This window comes from Mugil cephalus, chromosome 10 (assembly GCF_022458985.1).
Source record: "Mugil cephalus isolate CIBA_MC_2020 chromosome 10, CIBA_Mcephalus_1.1, whole genome shotgun sequence".
Lineage (NCBI taxonomy): Eukaryota > Metazoa > Chordata > Actinopteri > Mugiliformes > Mugilidae > Mugil > Mugil cephalus.
This window is the reverse complement of record NC_061779.1, coordinates 8,100,085-8,120,942: the sequence shown is the minus strand read 5'-3', so window position 1 is coordinate 8,120,942 and position 20,858 is coordinate 8,100,085. Positions and strand designations below refer to the sequence as shown.

Sequence of the window (20,858 nt, the reverse complement as noted above, 5' to 3'; positions counted from 1 at the left end):
AACAAGATAACGCAGCTACTGACACATCAGATGTTTTATTTCAACTGGACACATTTAATAATGTTTTTATTAACAGTACTGCAAATATATTATTACATGTCATTGGTTTCCATGTGTGGAAAATGATTATTGCACTGTAAAAAAACAAAAAAAAACAAAACAAAAACAAAATAAAACTAGAAGTTGTGACTTTTCTCCACCTCCAAATGTTTTTTTTTTCAACTTAATTCTTTCAACTTCAAACTTTCATCGAGATTTGACTTTTTCTCATACATATTTTTCAGAGATTATAGGCATAGGAATTAGAATTTTTGTCTCAAAATATTTTGGGGTTTTTTTTCAACATAAACATATTTTTCCTCTTGGAATCTAGAGATAAAGTAAGATTTTGGATTTATAAGTCAAATTTAGATTTTGTACAGATTTACACGGTCCAAATTTGCACGTTAAACAAAATTGACTTTTTTTTTTCTCTGAATTTTGAGAAAAAAAATAAAATAAAATAAAGTCAGAAGTTTTACTTAATCTCAGAATTCTTTCTTTTTTTTCTCTGAGAATTTAGAGGAAAAAAAAGTCTCAACCTTCATAAAACTTTTTTAGTCAGTCTAATCCTCTTCCATACGTGTGTGCAGGTTGCATGACAGAGGAAAAAGTAATTAATATCGTCAAATAAAATACTTAGTGTGCTGATTTCAAAAAATATATTAATCCTCAAGGAAACATTATAATTATAACATAGACAGTAACTATCTGTTAAATGATGATGTAACAGGACCTTGGCATAAAACGACACAACATACATGAACATAAAATACACTTTGTTTGTAATTATTGTGATTGTTACAGTTTTTTTTCACAGGATTACCACTAAGTTATGTTATAATTGCTATCAGAAGAAAAAAAAAATCCCCATTGTTGAAATATAAGTAAACAGATCAGAGTCAAAGCCACACTGTCAAGTAGTCAGCCTTCAGTTTAGATACGAGGGTTAGATTCTCCTCCTCCAGTCCAGATTGATTTGAAGCTGTTGCACTAGCTTGATAAAAACAGGAGGTACTAATGTATGTTTTTGTTTGATATTTAAAGTGACACAAAGATGTGTAAGAACCAGGCACTCTGTTTATTCTAATCTGACGTCTACCTCTTTGGGCGTGTCTGATTTGCCCTCCAGGATGTCCTGGATCTGGCTGAGCACCTTGTTGTGGAACACGATGTCCAGGTGGGCCAGCCCTCTGAACTCCGTCACGTGGACGGGCTTCTCCTGTTTCCCCACCCAGCGTTTGCACTGACTCATGCTGAAGCTGTCCACCGTGTCGTCCCCGTCAGCGTAAACAAAGTCCACCGGGTCCCCGTTCGGAAACTCCTCGTCGTAAACGTACGTGATGGGGGTCGGCAGCCCCACGCCGTACATGCACCACACCTCGACCCCGGGCGGCTGGAGATCACCTGTGAGGTTCTTGGTGTCCTCCCACATGTGCCTGCAACCAACACGAGGGCATCGTTAACATTTTTGACATTTAACGAAACCGGCGAAGCAGAGTGACAGATATAGTTCAATATATCTGGAGCCTGCTTCTTTGTTTGTGAAAATCTGGAGCCGGACGCAACCTCACACAGAGATGAAGAATTGGCTTCGGAGGTCTCTATTCTGATTTTCATTTCCGAACTTTTTTCAGTCTGGATTCAGTTTCAGTTCAGAGTGCACATACCCTTTGTCTAGTCCCAGCTTCCTGTGCTACTGTTGCTAGGTTACGAGACAGCTAACGCAGACATTCAAAGGTTGTTGTTGTTGTTTTTTTTAAATGTGTAGTTATGTCCTTCGCCGTGTCCACAATTTTGATAAAGTATTAATTTTTGCAAATTAAATCTGACCATTTTGACTTTAGGTCATAATTCAGTTGTTGTTTTTCCCAAACTTCTAACTTTAATCTAAGAGTATTTTTCTTAAAATACTTATACAGTCAGAATTTGTATTTTAATCTCATAATACTTGTTTTTTTTTTCTTTCCACAAACATCTAACGTCTGAAAATAAAGTCTGAATTCAGAAACCTCTAGTCTACATGACCCAAAATACAACGAGACTCAATTCTGACGTGTGTTGGGGCTAATGTAAACTCACAGAGAACCGAAGCAGGATTCATCAGGTGTGAATAACAAACCTCTAACTTTCATTTCCAAACCTTTTCAGTCTGAATTCATTTTTGCAATTGCTGTCATTTTTGTTAAACAAAAGTCTGAATTATGCAAATTGAGTTAAATAATTTTTTTAGTACATATATTAACTTTCTTTATATTTAACTAAGACTACAGAATAAAAAAACAGGTGTTTCTTTCATAGTTGGAATCGAATTGTTAATCAAGTTGAAATAAAAACAAATAAAATAAAGCTGTTAGTTACCAGCCATCCTCGAAGCTAATGTCATTGAAGAAGCGCTCGTAGTCCCGGTTGGTGTAGTTCTTGGTCGGTGTGGAGATGAACACGTGGTCCTTTGGCCAGATCTCCTCGGACGGCAGCATCCAGGGGTTAGTCATCGCCATCCTCTGCTCCTCTCGGATCTTTATGTTGGAAATCATGGGGATGCCGTCGTTTTCACCTGGAATAAGATTAAAAGTCTGAGAGGAAGAGCACATGCGCAGAAGGAAACGCCTTTTTATTGCGCTTGTATTAACAGTGCGTATCCAAATTTTAGATGAGAAATATTTACCTGAAGCCAGGACTCGAAGTGCTTTCACAGCTCCCCCCCACGGTGCCCCGAGGGAAATGAAGCCCCTGATGTACTTGTCCTTCCAGGCCTGGGACTGGTGGTTGAGGAAGTAGAGGGCGTAGTGGCCGCCCATGCTGTGTCCCAGCAGGTAGACAGGCTGCTGGTACTGGCTGTACATCTCCTCAACCAGGTCTTGCAGCTTGGTGAAGTACTCTCCATTCTCGTCTGTGAGGGCGAACAGGTGACGAGAGGGTTAGAGGCTGGAGGCAGGAACTTTGGTAAGTGCATGTGGAAGCCATTAAATCAGGACAGTTTAGATCACAGCTGTCAAACGGAGTCAGTGTAAGTGTAAAAGTTACATGGACTGCAATTTGTCAATGAAAATAACAGCTATGCCTAATTTGTCCACTATTTTAGTAAGTAAGAGGTGGACAGAACTCAACACTGAGACCCAGGACTAAACAGCAGACAGCAATGAGCCCAAATTGCACTTATTTTGTGTAAAAATTGTAATAATTAACTAATTAACTAATTTACTTGGTCTTCTTTGCCCTAAAAGAAATGGAAAAAATCTGGGGCTGTTGATACTTATAGATTATTATGCTGTTATTTGACTAGTTCGGTCTATTTGAGATCAAATTGGGCTGAATGAGGTGCCTTGAACACAACATCACTGCTCAATATACTCTGTCTAGACACAGCAAGAGAGAGCAGATTCTCTTCTTTGAGACCTCAGCTTGCACATAGTTTGGTTGTAGAAGATGCATCGAAGCTGCTTGTGCTGTATTTGGATGATGGAGCAGCGCCCTCTGCTGTTTTGGAAAGACTATTACCAAGAACGTCCCCGCTGGTCCACGCAGGTCATGAAAAACAAAACTGAGACCGGAGCAATCAGACCTGTCCTCGTCTCACCTGACTCTTCAGTTCACTGGAGCATTTTAGCATCCTTCAGCTCATTGTTTTGGTTTTACAGCACACGCGCGCACACACACTTTTCTGTCTGACTCCTCTCATCCATTTAATTTTCAGCCACAACAAGTTTTCTGATAAAACCTCCACCTTACACCATTCAGTTAACTCTAAATGAATGTTCCTCTCCCTGTCTGACGCAGTTATCACACTTCACAGCCTACACATGCAAAGTACCAGACCTGTAACATTTACATGTCTCTTGAGATAAAAAGCAAATAAATCTACATATGGCACAAAGGCTGGATAACAGAGTACTTAAAGTGTGAGCGTGTCCAGGGTGCACGTGTCTTTTTGCTACTGACTTGGCGTTAACCTCCAGTCGTACGGCGCCCCGCGGACGGTCTCGTTTCGGACGTAGCCCACGTTGACCAGATGTTGCACCATCGTGTAGAAGTAACCTGAAGAAAGAAGAGGCAGACGCAATCAGCTCACAGATCTGAATCCACTTTAATCTTTTAATTATTCTTTTATGAATAATTTACAGAGGAAAAACAGAATCCCAAGCTCTTCAATCCACCAGAAAAGATGTAAAGTTGTACCTTGGCAATTCATTAGGTACACCAGTGAAGCCAAATGTATTCGAACACAACAGTCCTGCACTATATGTCGTCTTCATGGAGGTTCTGGTATTAGTCAGCGATTTAAAATAACCGAGAGAAATGTTGATTCCCATGTGTTTTTGCACCACCTTTCTGACTCTGTTTCAACATAAACTGAACATTATTAAAGTCATAAAACTAAGACTTGGTGTAGGACTGCTACCAGTGTACCTAATGTTTTGGCAAGTTTGGATCTATAGTTCGAATAGTTTTTATTAGAAATATGAGAAAGGTTTGTTTCAAGACTAAACGCTCAGTTTTAAGACTAAAACTGCACTTAAGCAGCTATACACTCGCTGGCCAATTTATTAGGTACACTAGTGAAGGTATTCTAATATATTAGTCCTGCATTAGTTCTTTTCTCCATCAAGGTTCTGTTATTCAGGATTAGTTTAAAAATAAATAAAGTTATCAATCAATCAATCAATCAATCAATCAATCAATCAATCAATCAATTTTTAGTCAGTGGGCTAGATTAAATAACAGAAACACTTCTTTAATTTAGTTCAGTTTAACAGCACCACAAACTACGTCCTCCAGTTGAATTAAAACCTTTATGACGCAACATAAACTGAACATTAGAACAGACAAGCATGAGGATTTACTGGTGTACCTAATGTTTTGGCAAGGGAGTGTATATGCTTATATGTATTCATTACATCACCAATATGAGAAAGGTTTATTTCAGGACTAAACGCTCACACAGACTGAGATTAAGCAGCTATGCTCTCACTGGCCAGTTTATTAGGTACACTAGTGAATGTATTCTAATATAACAGTCCTGCATTAAATCTTATCTTCATTCTGCCATTTAAACTGAAGCAACCCTCAACTTTAACTCTTATTAATAACTCCACCAGAATATGTGTATTCATTTCCTCACCAGTAAGTTTGTTGTAGTCAAGAAACTCTATGGAATAAGTTTGCCAAATCCTGGCACCTGCACCTGCACCCCCGGTGAGTTGGACGCCCGCCGAGTGGTCCTGTTGTAAACAAGCCTGGAGGACAAACAAAGGTGGACGCTCACGTCTTTCACTTATTGGCAAAAAAAAACATTTTGTCCTGAGAAAGTAGTAAAAAACAAAAAAACATTTTGCTCTCCCCAGTTTAATTAGTGCGTCCTGTGGTGACAAGTTAAGCCGATTTAAAGTGAGCAGCGCAGCAGACGTCTGTGTTTTGCTTCTGTTACACTAAAATCTGATCTGTGGATATTTATGTCTTCACCTATAGAGGTGTGATTAGTCTGCTGAGAGGGTGCGGAGGAGCAATAGGCCTTACCGTATGTTATCGATCCAGCAGTCCACACCTATCGGCATGAACATGTTGAGGTCGATCCACAGGGGGAACCACGTCTCTGTCCTCTTGTAGCACATCCAGTGGACCAACGTGGGCTTGTTTATCTTGGCTTCCAGACGGTTCCCCAAGTTTCCCGGCACTGGACAGAGGAATACAGAAATCAACAAAAAGAGCACGCGGAGCAGAGAGGGGGAGCTGCTGCTGCTGCTGCTTCACAACAAGAATCTGAGCAATGAGGTAATAAAACACAAGGGAATGAAGTACAAAAAAAACAAATGAGCTTCTATGTACTTTAAGGAAATAAAAGCAGAAAATGTTAAAACCTGAGGTCCATAAAAAAGTAAAGTACAAAGATGAAACCTTCTTTTTACATTTTCAACTTGAGAAAAGTAGAAAAACTGTGTTATGTGTCCTATTCCACTTCCTGCCTGTGTTTCCCCTCTGATTACACACTGATCAGCCACAACATTAAGACCGGACACCCCATACCAGCCCACAGCAATGACACTCCTTGATGGCAACAGGACGAAGCCTGACACAGACACACACATAAAACACCTCAAACAACTCAAAAAAAACATGAAGAACAGCACAAGGTTTTTGACCTGGCCGCCAAATCCACTAGATCCTAAACTGATCATGTTGGATGATCCACCACTCGACCTAGTGGTCCCCACAGCACAGGACACCCTCAGAAGGCCCATGTCCACTCTCTGATGTTTTGGAGGCACAAGGAAGACGTACACAATATTAGGAGGGTGGTCATAATGTTATGCCTGATCGGTGTATGACTGTGTTCCTCCCTCATTAGTTTCATGTGTGTCCAGTTCTGTCTAATTACCCTCTGGTTCATGTACCAAGCATGTCTCATCGTGCTTCCTGAGTTCCCTTTCTTGCTTTTGATTCTTACGTTTGCAGTAAGAGTAGTTAGTTAGATTCATTAAAACTGTTTTACTTCCTGCTCCTGTCTTGTCCATTTATGTCCTGCGTTTGGAGACCAGGAGTTTTCAGCATTTTTCCAGTCAAGGACCCCCGACTCGAAGGAGTTGAATTGAATGAGTGTTGGATTCGTGTTAATGTGTGTTTAAAGAAATTTTAATTTGTGGGGGAAAATTTATAAAAATATATAAAACATAAATGTCCAATCAACCTAATATTTTGGCAACCTCATTTCACTTCAGCCCAGCTTGTTTATTTTTCACTAGTGTACCTAATGTTTTGGCAAGAGAGCGTAAATATTAATACATGTTTTATAGGCTTGGGATGATTTTTCATTCAGTCAACAATCTGCCATTTTATTAGGTACAGTAGTGAAAACATCCTCATATAAACATTGCTGCTGATTCTTGTCCTTATGAAGATTGATTCAACCATATTTTTTCATATTAGATGCTGCAGTTTGTACCAAGAAGTGTGCCTAATATTTTGGCAGCCCCATTTTAGCCAGTGGGCTGGGCTAAAATAACAGAAACACTTTTAATTCAATCCAGCACCACAAACTACACAATCCATCCAAATTTTCTGACATTGTTTCGGCATAAAGTAAAAAATCATGTAGCTAAGATGTAGTGCAGGACTGTTACCCTCTCGAGACCCTGCGTCCTCATATGGGGACATTAAGTTTTAGGTTTGAGGAAGTTTATTTGCTTCATTTAGACCCATTCTCCTCATAACTAATTAGCAAGTACTCGTTTGAGGATGTTGGGATTTCATTGTTTGCAATTCTGTCTTTGTATTAACTTGGCGACTTTATTGTAACATACAGTGAAATAATCCCTGTGTCCACACATGAGGACATACATTTTGTATGTACTTTTTAAATCCTACTAAACCTTAGAGTAATTAAAAATGAAGCATAGTTATACAAGAATGCTTTTATCCCCCACCAGTGTTCCCAATGTTGTCAAATTAGAGTATTTGACAGGAAATCAGGAGGGAATGATGGTGAGTTGAGGTGGCTGAGAAGAAGTAGGGATGTCTTCACGCAAAAAGTGTCGTGAGGACCAGGTTTTAAAATAAAAACCCTTCATCTGAAGCGTGAACATCACAGCTGGACCACCAAACATCACCCCCGAGCCTGTAAAAAGTCTGAGTGCTGGAGAAAATGATGATGATTTGGGTGCAGGGTCAAATGTACAGAGTGCAGTGTTTGACCTCACTGATAACCTCAGCCCACACAGACAGCCAGACTGTATGTCACTGCTGTATAGACTTCATATTAAATAAACACATAAAGAACACTTGGTGCCATTTCTGGCTCCACTTTGAAAAGAGTGCGCAGACAAAAAGCAAAAGCTCGCTGCATCTCAGACGTGTCATAAAATGATGACCCCAATTTAGAAGTTTAAGCTGAGAGTCTCTGCTACTCACCAATGATGAGAGGCGGGGTGCTGTTGATTGGCACTTGGTTGGTTTTGGCGTTGGGAGGGAAGACGACGTTGACGATCCAGAAACCCGAGGAGTGATGGAGGCCCAGCAGAAAGAGGAAGGTGAGCAGCAGCGTCGGGAACAAGCCTCCTCCGGGACCCATGGTGGCTGTGGAGCAGATGTGGCGGTCGGAGGGAGCTTTGTCTCGGTTGTGTGCGGCTGGAGGCGGAGGCAGAGGCGGGCAGAGATAAAAAAGAAAAAAAAAAAGAAAACGCGATGTCACAGCTGTAGGGAAATAAATATATACACACTAAGCGGTAAATACTCTTCCCTCCTAACTTGCGGCGATTAACTCCGCAGTGTGTTTGTTAATGCGTGGTTTACAGTGAGGGGGATTCATTGGTCATGCAGACAAATAAAACGTGTACAGGTTGTTAACCACTGCCCTATCGATTCTTCCTAATCACACTTGTCTTTACGCAACATAAAGTCAATGATTGACTGAGAGGGGACACATTTTCGTTTTTGTGAGACAAACAGTCTAGAAAACACTTCTTAAATAAGAAGAAATACCTACCTCAAACTTTTACTCTCACTCCAGCTGAGTCTCGGCTGCTGCTGCTGCTGCTGCTGCCTTCACGGTCCTTGTAAAAAAACAAAAAAGAAATCCAGGATTTAAAGATGAACATTTGTGTAGTTTGTAACTGTAATGATCACGTAATTATAACGTATTGTGTAACATATAAAACAAAGAGAAGAGGTGCAGTGCTGCTACTTCAATAACGTGTTTACTTTTTGGCACAAGTACATATAACTTATAGATCTTACAAATGATATATCTAATATATTTTAGACATATTATTCAGTATTTACATCTCCTCTTACGTCTTGTATAGTTTTGTGGAAATACTATATATTTACACTTGTATAACATACATTTATTATTTATGTCATTATTTACCGTTCAAGATATTATTTAGATTTGTATACTTTTCCTGCATTTCCACCTAACTGTACTTTTTTAAACACTTTTTATGGACTTGTGATTCTATCTATCTATCTATCTATCTATCTATCTATCTATCTATCTATCTATCTATCTATCTATCTATCTATCTATCTATCTATCTATATCTAGACAAAGAGAACCCAATCATTAGTACATATCTGTGGGTACTATAAACAAAATGATTAAATTATAGTTTTGTAAAGGTCCTTCACAAATCCAAATTTAACACGATAAAATACGCTAGTGAAAACAAATGCATTTCAATATATCAATCCTGCGAATGATAATTGTGGAGGATGTAGTTTGTGGTGCTGAGTGGTGGTGCTGAGTGGTGGACTTTTAAACAAGTCATTCATAACTTAACAGGCTGATGAAGCTAAGATTTAACGCAGGACTGTTATAGTACAATGCATTTGTTTTCTTCAGTGTACCTAATGAACTTGCAAGTGACCGTTACATAATAAAACACATATTTAGCTGGTGAGCTAATATTAGAGGGAAAGTAATCTATTTAAATCTGCAATACTGATAGTATCTATACAAATATATCAGAACTATGCATATATCTAATTTATGTTAACATGTTCTAATGTACTCTTGGTTTTTTGTATAGTATGTAGCTACTTCTGCTTCAGTAAATGGCCTGATTATGTCAAGATGAAAAATCACACAGATGATTTTATGTCTTTGTTTAAGTTATGGCTAATATTTATTTGAGCTTCCTATGTCCTCATTATAGACACAGAATACCACTCTTTAACCTTAGTATTTCCGGGCTCTACATGAAGGCATCATCACATCTTGCTGTCACCTTGGATACAGAGCAGCAGCAGAAATACCTCAGGCTTCGTAAACACAGCAGGTGAACTGATTGTCCAAGCATGATCCGTTAATTAGAGCATTTCATCATGGTGGAAGTTTGTTTGATTTGTGGAGGCTTTATATCACAAGAGATTGTTTTTTCTCTCTGACCACATAATTGCTCTTCAGTTGTCTGCACGACCTGCACTCGTTTGTCCTACTCAACATCGTGAACCTGTACACGTGAGGTTACCACAGACCATGGATTTTTTTTTACACACGTTTGGCTGCTGTAAATGGAGCACAAGGTCACGGCCTCGTACTTCTCTCTGTACCAAGAATTTCAGTCACTCCACAACAAACATGTGAAAGCGCTTGATCTCTTCATTACCAAAGTTTTTATTTATAAAGGTGTAAATACTTTAAATACTTTACTTTAATAAACACTTTCATGCTTTTATGCTTTCCAGGTGTGCACAACAAGGGCATCTGAGCTTAACTGCTCTATCAGGTACCACGAATAAGTGGCCTAATATTGTCTAATGTGTATGTCAACAAGTGTCTGAATCAGCACTTACCTTCTAATGATATAAATACATGTTTACATTTAATTACCACTAAAAGGTGAGGAACCATATATGTTCAATTCATTAATTTTGATTTTCTCCAAAAATTTCAAACATTAAAACATGTCAAAGTATTTCACTGAGTGCCCTATAAAGGGTTAATTGTAAAAGAAATTAAAAGTTTAATTGCGCGTTGAATTCCAGACAGAGAGGGGCGCTACATCAACAAATACAGTAAATAAAAGATTTCTAGCGTAGAAGAAGTCGGATGACCCGGAAGTGGGTGGGGCTTCGAAGAAAAAAAAGCTAGCCGCTAGCTCCTAGCCTCCCGGTGCTGCAGGATCTGGTTCTAGTCTCTAGCCGATCAACATGGTCCAACTAGTGGGTTCCCTCCGAAAAGACCTCGCCGACTCACTTTCCACCTGCAGCGTGCTGGTGGTCGGGGCAGGCGGGATCGGCTGCGAGCTGCTGAAGAACCTCGTCCTCACCGGCTTCAAGAACATCGAAGTGGTTCGTTTATGTTTGTTGGTGCTAACGCAGCTAGCCAGGTCTTTGTGCCGCACAGGCTGGGTGAATGGTGCTCCGGCTAACTCCTTAGACGTGGCATTCAGAGATTAAAAAAAACACTGCGGGAGCTTGTGGTGGCTAGATGAGACTGCCTTTATATCGTAAAGAGGGCAGGCGTGTACACGAATTTATAAAGATTCGGACTGTAGCGTAGCTTTGTAGCTACAGCGTTGGCGCCATTAACACTACTCACAGCTAAGTTAGCTTCTCTGTAGCTAAGGTGGCTAAATGCCAACTAGACATGCTTAGTTAGACAGCTAATTGTTTGAGCACTTTTAAGGTCATATAAGATCTAATTCATAGTAACAATGGCCAACATGTCCCCATAATGGGAAAAATATTATTAGTTGTTGAGTTTCTGTAACTGTCACCTCAAGGGCTCCTTGAAATGTGTTGTTAATTGGAGTACTAACATTAGCTTCATTAAAGCCTAACAACAAAAAGGCGGAGCATCCTGTAGGGCTGCCAGGAGTTCTTATTATTTATTGGTTTAAGTGGTCATTCAGCTCACTAACATGTCTCTTAACAGTTTATTTCGCCCTGGGGTGACTTCTCTTTTTTTTTTTTTTTTTTTCATGTAAATCACAAAATAATGTGAAAGTGCAACACAGTACTATTTCCTAGTTATTTTAAGCAAAATCTGAATACCACAATCTTCATGCAGCTATGATTAAATGCAGCACTGCTATAGTAGTACGCATTTGCTTTCACTTGTGAAACAAGTACATGAACGGGCAACAACTGTCAAGAAAATGACAATATTTACTTTACTCTGCTAGAAAACACGGTTATTCTTTAGTAAATCCATCTAAAATATTAATTTCTCAATCTATTATTGTGAGATTGGGGTTACTATTTAGAATGTTAAAGCGTAACCGCTCATTTGTTTGTTATTTGATTCAATTATTTGTTTTTTTCGACTATATCACTGGTTATTGTTTTGACACTTGCGACTGTCTGAGGGTTTGGGGTTAGAGTAACGACAACAAAGCTCCCTGTACACATTAAACTGAGAGACAGGTTTCCTCTAAACTCCTTTGAGCTGTATTAAGGATTTTCTTGTATTACTTTGGAACAAGTCGTCTGAGGAGTGTTTTCACAGTTGATTGATATAGAATTTGTTTAAAAAAAAAAAAAAATCTGTTAATATTAGTGAAGAAATGCCCCCATGTCTAATAAGTCTTTTTTTGTCCAAACTATGCTGCAGAACTCCAAAATATAACATTTTAAGTAACCTAAGACCAAGAAATGTGACGCTCTCGAACCAGTGAACATTTTGCATTTTATCTTCTAACATGACCCGAGAAAGTATTTGATTGTTTGAGTAGTCGCTTGCAGGACACTTGCAGGCGCTCCTGAGATGATAATATTCAAACATACTCCACTGCCATATTTTATTTATTGTTTGTGTAGAAACCCATTAGCTGATGGGACCAAGCATGTTTTTATGTCTGATTTATAATTAAACAACTTTTGGTTTCTTCAGATTGACTTGGACACGATTGATGTCAGCAACCTGAACCGTCAGTTCCTCTTCCAGAAGAAGCATGTTGGCAAGTCTAAAGCACAGGTTTGTAAACGCCACAGACTGATTGTCTCTAGACCCGTCTTAAGTCCTGTTTAAGATCACAATAGGTTAAACTGATGTTTACACCTCTGTTGTTACTTTTCAGGTGGCAAAGGAGAGTGCCTTGCAGTTCTGTCCCAGTGCCAACATCACTGCCTACCACGACAGCATCATGAAGTGAGTTTCTCTCTGTCACAAATTTATCAGGTTGAGGTTTAAAGCACAGTTGAAGTTAATGAGATTTGATTTATCTCTTTTCCCATTTTTCACTGCAACTTGGTTTATGTATTATTGCACTTTTATTTATCTTTCAGTTGATGGAAGAAGAGATGTCACAGTCAAGTTTTTTTTATTTATGCTGGCAATCTTTTAATTGTCAGAGTTGGCCAAGTCCCAAGCCGATCTTAAATCAACAAAATTTCTTCCCTTGGCGACTCATAAAGGCCTCTTCTTTATCTTGCATTCTCCCAGATCACATGTGCACCTTACGGCTGTATTAAGTCCAATAAACAAGGCTGTCAAAGTTAATGTAGTTAGAAAACCTGTGTTCTCTCCTCCAGAAATGTTATTATTATTATTACTAATTTATTGAATTGGGACAGTGCACATTCATTAGCATTGATGCATTAGTCATCGGTGTAAATGTGCCAGACTCGGCCGTTGTCCCAGGGCAGGTACACAACACAGACAGAGAAGACTTCGAAACAACAATTATACAACAGACAATTACAGAACCAGACGCAGACAATGTCAAAACAAACCAAAAAGGACACAGACAGACGGTATCGAAACGTTAATGGTCCAAGAACCATAGAGTACGTCATCAGATTTAAAAACTATTCAGGCTATGTGAGTACATGTCTGATTTGTTTTTAACCAGTGTTTGAGATTTTCTTTTTTTTTTTTTTTTTAAGTAGGTAGTTGCTGCAGTTTCTGTTGTGTGGTGGTAACTTGTTCCTCTTACAGATTAGACGGTTTGGGAGGATTTAGTTCTATGCCTCGGCACATTACAGTCACAAGAATATTATACTTTTTTTCTTTAGTATTTTTACTATAATGAAAGTGAAGAAGTTTCCTGTCTAAATTTTTAATGTTCTGCTCATTCAACGCCATAAATTCTGTCACGCTTCCCAGGAAACCCAAAGCAGACGCCTCTGTTCTGTTTTATTTTTGTTACTACTGCCTCGATAACCATCTACTTTGCACACTTTACAAGTTTCTTTCTGACTTCATTTTCCAGAGAAAAGTTTTTCCACTCAGCGAGAACATGTTTTGGGATGTTGGTTCTCCTTCAAAATTTGGCAGCTTTAACGTTGGCAAACAGACATAGAAACACTATGAGAACAAAGCAAATTCTCGGAGGAATTCTTGTGTCGTGGAGAAAAAACGGAAACTGACAGTCTGTTTGTCCTGTATGAAGAGGAAATTAAAAAAAAAAACTTGTGTGATACTGATATTTTTTTTTCTCCACCCAACAGCCCCGACTACAACGTGGAGTTCTTCAGAAAGTTCATGCTGGTGATGAACGCTCTAGATAACAGAGGTATCGTCCTTAGAGACATTTTTATGTCACTATTTGCAGCCAACGTGTTCAAATAATTTCATTATAAAACATTCATTGTCTCCAACAGCTGCTCGTAACCACGTGAACAGGATGTGTTTGGCGGCCGATATCCCTCTGATAGAGAGCGGCACTGCTGGTTACCTGGGACAAGTCACCGTTATCAAGAAGGTGACATATATATATTATTATTATTCATCAGTTGCATTGATATTTTAATACATCTGTAAAAGTATGTATGCATGATGTAAATAAATCTTGTTAACTTTCCTCAGGGAATGACCGAGTGCTACGAGTGCCAACCTAAGCCCACACAGAAAACCTTCCCAGGATGCACCATAAGAAACACGCCGTCTGAGCCCATTCACTGCATCGTCTGGGCCAAATATCTCTTCAAGTAAGGCTCATTCTTCATCAAAACGAAGCTGAATTGACTAGAAATCAAGGCGTTTCATTGGGGATGAATGTCCAGTGGCCAGTTTCCTGTTTGTTTACTTGCACAAGCTCTTATCTCAATAAGAAATTCATTTTTTTTTTTTTTACATAAAACTGCGAACGCCAGCTTTTTCTAAACCAAAAATTCACAGGAGGAATTGATAAAGGAATCGACAAAGAATCGGATCGATAAGCAGAACTGATAATGAAATCTGTATCAGTAAAATCTTATCCATGCCTGTCCCTACCTGTTGAATATGTGATTTAATCCTTCTTGGTTTTAAAGTCAAGTGGCACTCGAGAAACTTCAAACGTGCGTGAATAAACTCGATTCCTTTAAACTCAAACTTACACAGACGACCGGATATCCTTCAGATTATTTATTGTGAGATTTTAAATCTTAAATTCTCGACGTGTTCGATATTAATAAGGCCGTACCAGATGAGTGTGTGAGCAGGCGTCTTTACCCAAAGTAAACCAGAGTAAATTGAATGATGTACTTGGTTTCTTTTGAAAACCAAGACTCTGAAGTTTCTGTCATACAAGTCAGAATCACTCTAAGTGGTATTGTTCCTGAGTAATCAAATGCAGTAAATAATGAATTTTTTTTTTTTAATTAGTTGAAATCGATAAGAATTTTTATTAGTGTCAGCATAAAAATAACGTGTTGCAGCTCTTAGATCCTTATGAAGCACCAATAAAAAGACATGTACACTCATTTTACCTCGTCTGTGTTCTGCAATTACAGTCAACTGTTCGGAGAAGAGGACGCCGATCAGGAGGTGTCCCCCGATACAGCAGACCCAGAGGCAGCATGTGAGCGAGAGTTTTATTTCTGATTGATTTCTGAGGGAACTTTTTATACTTTGTGGATTAAAAAAAAAACTTGTGTGTGAAAGCTACAATATGTGTGCTGTAAACAGGGAATCCTGAAGACACGGCGGCTCGGGCCACGGCCTCAGAAAAGGACGGAGACATCAGGCGCGTCTCCACCAAGGAATGGGCTCGCTCCACCGGATACGACTCGGTCAAACTCTTCAACAAGGTACAAGTCAGGTTCATCTACGACTCCCCCGTCTCGTCTGATTGTAGCGATAAATGTCGACGCATCGTAACAGTTTGGTGGCACCTGGACCTCAGTACAGAGCCTCACGTAACACGCTTTGTTGTGACTTTTCTCCTCAGCTTTTCAAAGACGACATCATGTACCTGTTGACTATGGACAAGCTCTGGAAGAAGAGGAAAGCGCCTACACCTCTGGACTGGCATCAGCTAGAGAACAGTGGTGAGTCTTTAAACGTCCTACGACACAAAGAGACGATCATCCCTGCTGCTGCTTTGCTTTGCATCAAATTAACAATAAATAGCAGATTTTAGAGCAGCTGTGTGTTGGCTAGTTCAGAAAAAGAAACGAGACATTAAATGACGTCACGTTGGGCTCCACTGTTTTATGAGTATTAATCAGTTAAATGAGAAAACCTATAGATTAACCGATAAAGAAACTAGTTCTAAACATGTCAGATTCTCATCAGTTCCAACATTATTCTGCATTTTTGTCAACTGTTTGTGTAGTTTTCTCTTTTTTTTCTGGTCTCACACATGTTCACACATGTTTGTTTGGTGTGTCCCAGCGTGTCCTCAGGAGGAGGCTCCAGCGTCCGGTCTGAAGGATCAGCAGGTTCTGGGTGTTTGGGGTTACTGCCAGCTGTTCCAACACAGCGTGGAGACTCTGCGCTCACAGCTGCAGGAGAAGGGCGAAGGCGCTGAGCTGGTCTGGGACAAGGTAAATAAGACTTGACTCTGAAATGTCTTTTTTACTGCGGCGCTGTAGTTAAATACGGCATCCACTGTATTATGACAGTTGAGTCTTTTTTCCGCAGGATGACCCTCCAGCCATGGACTTTGTCACTGCAGCAGCCAACCTACGTATGCACATCTTCAGCATGAACATGAAGAGCCGCTTTGATGTGAAGTGTAAGTCTTACTTTGGCCCCTGATGTTTCTAATCAAGAGTGTAGATTAAGTGATTAATTTGATTTGTTTGCTCCAGCGATGGCAGGTAACATCATCCCGGCTATTGCTACAACCAACGCTGTCATCGCTGGACTCATTGTGCTGGAGGGGCTCAAGATCCTGTCTGGGGAACTGGAATCCTGCCGCACGGTCGGTTAAGTTCTTTTGCCTTGATTTATTTATTTATTTTTTTAAGTATTCAGTATCGGCTGATCTGACAGACATCCTCCGTCTTTGTCTTCCCTCCAGATCTTCCTCAACAAGTGTCCCAACCTCAGGAAGAAGCTGCTGGTCCCCTGCATCCTGGACCCGCCCAGCGCCAACTGCTACGTCTGCGCCAGCAAACCCGAAGTCACGGTGAAACTCAACGTCCACAAAACCACAGTCCTCTGTCTGCAGGACAGGGTAATTAACGTGACTGCACAACGTCCCTCTGCCACAACTCAGAGTTGGGTTTTGATTTTGACGGGTCTCTTTCTGCTCAGATTCTGAAGGAGAGGTTCGGCATGGTGGCTCCAGATGTTCAGATAGAAGACGGAAAAGGAACAATCCTCATCTCCTCAGAGGAAGGAGAGACAGAAGGTGAGGAGGCAACGAGATGGAGCAACGAATTAAAGTTGCACAGCTTTTAAGGATTATAGTTGTTAGATTTTTGCATGATGGACAGATGGAAGACGAGGCAGAAGGTGGAAACAATAAGAAAATCTCTTTTAGCTAGTCTGGGCCTTGATTCGATATCGATTCATTTAAAGACAATTCAGTTTCAAAAGAGTTTTACTCAAAACCAAATCTCATGTTCGTTCCAGAGATTTGCCCCAACATTTTACCTCTAGTCTTTGCTTTTGTCCAGCTCTTCTCTGTTGTGTGATGTTTTGGATCTGTTCAGACGATGCAGGAAATAGCATGTATTTAAAGGATCGGATCAAGATCAGTTTTGAATCAGACAGTCTTTTCTTTTTTTAAATGTAGCCAAATTTATTGCAATTAAAATTTTGAATTGACAAACCGCCTTCAGTAGGATTAATGCATAAAAAAAGAGATTATTTGGACAGAAGGGGGCGCTTTAGTTGCATTTTTCAGTTTTACCAGACACGACAGGCGGGGTTGGTAAATACCATCTCTGTTCACACTCCTTACACTTTCTTCAGTCTTACAGATATAACATCCAAGGTTGAGGAATGTAAAACAATGCATTCTTAGTTGTAACTTTGTCTTTTTCTTCTTCACAGCCAACAACAGCAAATTTCTCTCTGACTTTGGGATCCGTAATGGCAGCCGCCTCCAAGTCGACGACTTCCTCCAAGACTACACACTCCTCGTTAATGTCCTGCACACGTACGTGCCTCTGTTCCTCTGTGTGAATGTGTGAATGCAATGGAAAGCAGAATATGTTTATATTAAATACTTTTAGTTGTTCTTATTTGTTTTTTTTATTCATTTCATTGGCAGTGAGGAACTAGAACGGGATGTAGAGTTTGAGGTGGTAGGCGAAGCCCCAGACAAAGCTCCGCCCCCTCAGACTAAGCAGGAAGACGTCAACAGCATCACCAACGGCAACAAGGACTCTGCCCAGCCGTCCACGTCCTCTAAAGGTCAGCGTCACTGTTATGTCTTTATGCTAAATATAACACATATAGACGCACAGTCCAGAAAAATGAAGCTGGAATGTGAAACTACAGTTCCACTAATGTCTGGCTAATGTCTTGGCTCCAAGCTCGAGTCTGTCCCCATAGACGTCCATGTTAAATGTCCAATTTTATAACAGAAATAAATGCTTACAGCCCAGTCCAAAAAAACTAATTTTTTAGTTATGTTTAAAACATATTTTAAACTGTATCAAGATTTAAATTTGTGCAGATTTGGGTTTTATTGCTGCCAAGTTAAGTGACAGATGGCATTTTTTTAATTATCTGAGTCTGCCATGGCACTGTCAAGATGGCAGTGGCTGTTGACGCCACACTGAGCTTCAAAACTGCCCTTAAGGAATCACAAGGGTGAGAAACTTGTTTCTTATAGGAGTATTAGTCTGGTAACAAGCATTGTATCTAATACAGGGGGGAAAATGTATCTTTGCACATATCTTTGAATAGTCCTACACCCAACAATTCCATGGTGCTCAGATGATGTGTATGACTACATCGCTGCTAAGTTTCTCATCGTCACCACATAAATCTCTGCCCGAATGATCTGATTGGTCTGGCAGATCTTTGCTGGAGCGTAATCGGTTCTCAACAGAAAGCCTCCAGATAAACTTTCCACCATCTAGATTTTGCATTCGAGGTGTTCATTTGTCTTTTTATGAGAGTCTTCAATTTTAACTGATTACACATATATTTTTTTGGGTTTGTGCTAATTTTTTTGTGGAAACAAATCAGGATCTTCTTCTCTTTTAATCTCAGCTCCAGCAGAGGACGACGACATCATGATCGTCGACTCCGATGAGGAGGAAGGGGCAGCGTCCAGCTCTGCGGCTGCGAGCAGCGGCACGAAGAGGAAGCACTCGAACGCAGACAGTGGCGAGACGTCCACCAAGCGCCCTCGGACAGACGAGTCAGCAGCAGCAGCAGCAGCAGCAGCAGCAGCCAACGACGACGACGATGACATAATCGCTCTGGACTAAACCCGTCCATCCCTTCCTAGTCTCCTGAAGGACTGAGGCCTCTTTGAACGCTTGTCGTTTTGACTCGAGAGACATTAGGCTTAAACAAAACACCTCTTTTATGAAGAAGAATTTACTGCCCTGGTTCGTCTTTAGTCACTTCCTGTTTGTGCTTTCATACTCCCTCCGCTCTCTTGACGTGACGCTGTAAATAGACTCCACGTTTTAAAAAGTTTTGGAAAGACACACCATCATCCTCTCCTGTTATTTTTATTCATTTCTGGACCGTATTAAATGCTTCTCTCGATGTTTAGAGTAAAAAGAGAAAAAAAAGAGAAAGAAAAAGTGCTTTTTTGTATTTTTTTTATAAACGTACTGTATTTCACATGCTACACAAGTCAGGGTGATTTTTGTGCTTTGTTGTCAAGTTTCAAAAGAATACGATTTAAAACCAAAACATCTTGGATTGTAACTTTTGGTCTGAGCTGTTGTCGTGTGGAAGGCCGACCTCTGGCTGCCTACCTGCCCGTCGGTGCTGTTGATATCTGTGACCGGGTCGGTAAAGCACTGATGGAGAGTTGGTGGCCAGTTTGTGCCATGGGGGTGTTAGTTTGCTACCTCTTTTCTAGAGCTAACATGTTTTTGGCTGCAGCTTTGTAATCAACGATGCCCTCCAGGACTTTTTCCATAGTGGGGCGTCCAGCTCTAAAACGTTAAATTAAAACACAGGAGCTAACGTGCCTCCTCGTGAAAACAAAACTGAACTGTACCCTTTGAAACGGCTTGAGGGGGATGCTAAGCTCAAGCGGCTTACGCCCAGGTTACCAGTAGTTAAATGTAAACATGTAACAATTGCTTTATGTCACTTTTGAGACGGTTCGTGAAAACAAGAGCAGAGATGGAGCGTCAGTTTGTTCTCGTACCTACTGCAGAGGTTAAACTGGACTTGGATCTAGCAGCAGTCGAGTCCTGCACTTAAATAGCATTTAAGAAAAAGAAAAAAAAGACTGACTTTAAGTGTAGTGTTTGAGCTCCTGCTCCAGTCTAATCCTTCAGTGTCCATATTTTCATATTTCATTGTGAGCTGACTTGTTGAAAGGCTTTGAGAGCCACTTTGGACCAATTTGATGAAGACAATAAACTCACCTATTACAGAGGCGTCTTGTTTTGTCTTATATTGTCTAGTCTCTACCGAGTCCTTGAGTAACAGTGATTTGTGCCTATTTGGGAATATGTTATGTCTATATATGTAACCAGCCTGAACTGTACTGTCACATCACAGAAACAGATACAGATGTTTTTTTTTCTGTTGACCAATTTGTATATGCATATTTTTGGGATTCTTATCACATTTTGAACTGTTGTATCAGAGTTCAGCTTAAAATTGATCTCAGATATGTGTGTACAGAACATGTTGATCTTTCTGTTGACAACTTTTGGTTTTCAAAAACTTTGTTGTGAGAGAATTGTTAGCCAAACGTTAAAGGGCTGTTTTACAGTCGGAGGGAAGGAAAGATGAGGAAGACATGTATGTTCATGATGTTCTGCAAAATAAGACAAGTTTTCCATTATTTGAGTTCTAAAGTTTCAAATCTCTGATCAAACGATTGTTTATTGACGCTCTCTCGATAATAAAGATTACAAATATTTCTATAAAATATATTTCACTATAAATGAAATTATGCCATTGTGAAATACTTAAAAGTGAAATAAAAATAGTTTTTAGTGCAGCGTGGGAACAACAGAACAGTTGTACAAACAGGGGTGTAAAGAAATATTGCATGAGTCACAAACTGGGT

General features: G+C 39.9%; 2 protein-coding genes across 2 annotated transcripts; one reads left to right on the top strand and one right to left on the bottom strand.

The window, feature by feature from the left end:
- Positions 1-19: 19 nt before the first annotated feature.
- Positions 20-8,348, bottom strand: lcat (lecithin-cholesterol acyltransferase). Its single transcript, XM_047597540.1, is given in 8 exon segments — positions 20-1,478; positions 2,401-2,596; positions 2,708-2,932; positions 3,982-4,077; positions 5,162-5,203; positions 5,206-5,276; positions 5,557-5,713; positions 7,945-8,348. Coding segments are annotated over 8 exon segments (1,305 nt in total). The 5' UTR covers positions 8,105-8,348; the 3' UTR covers positions 20-1,120.
- Positions 8,349-10,596: 2,248 nt separating this feature from the next.
- On the top strand, positions 10,597-20,215 carry uba2 (ubiquitin-like modifier activating enzyme 2). Its single transcript, XM_047596595.1, has 17 exons — positions 10,597-10,827; positions 12,371-12,454; positions 12,558-12,628; positions 13,930-13,994; positions 14,083-14,183; positions 14,288-14,409; positions 15,196-15,263; positions 15,371-15,492; positions 15,633-15,732; positions 16,079-16,230; positions 16,328-16,421; positions 16,498-16,610; positions 16,710-16,865; positions 16,946-17,042; positions 17,690-17,795; positions 17,910-18,052; positions 18,860-20,215. Exons 1-17 carry the CDS (start codon positions 10,687-10,689, stop codon positions 19,078-19,080), a joined length of 1,956 nt encoding a protein of 651 aa, XP_047452551.1. The 5' UTR covers positions 10,597-10,686; the 3' UTR covers positions 19,081-20,215.
- The last annotated feature ends 643 nt before the right edge of the window (positions 20,216-20,858 follow it).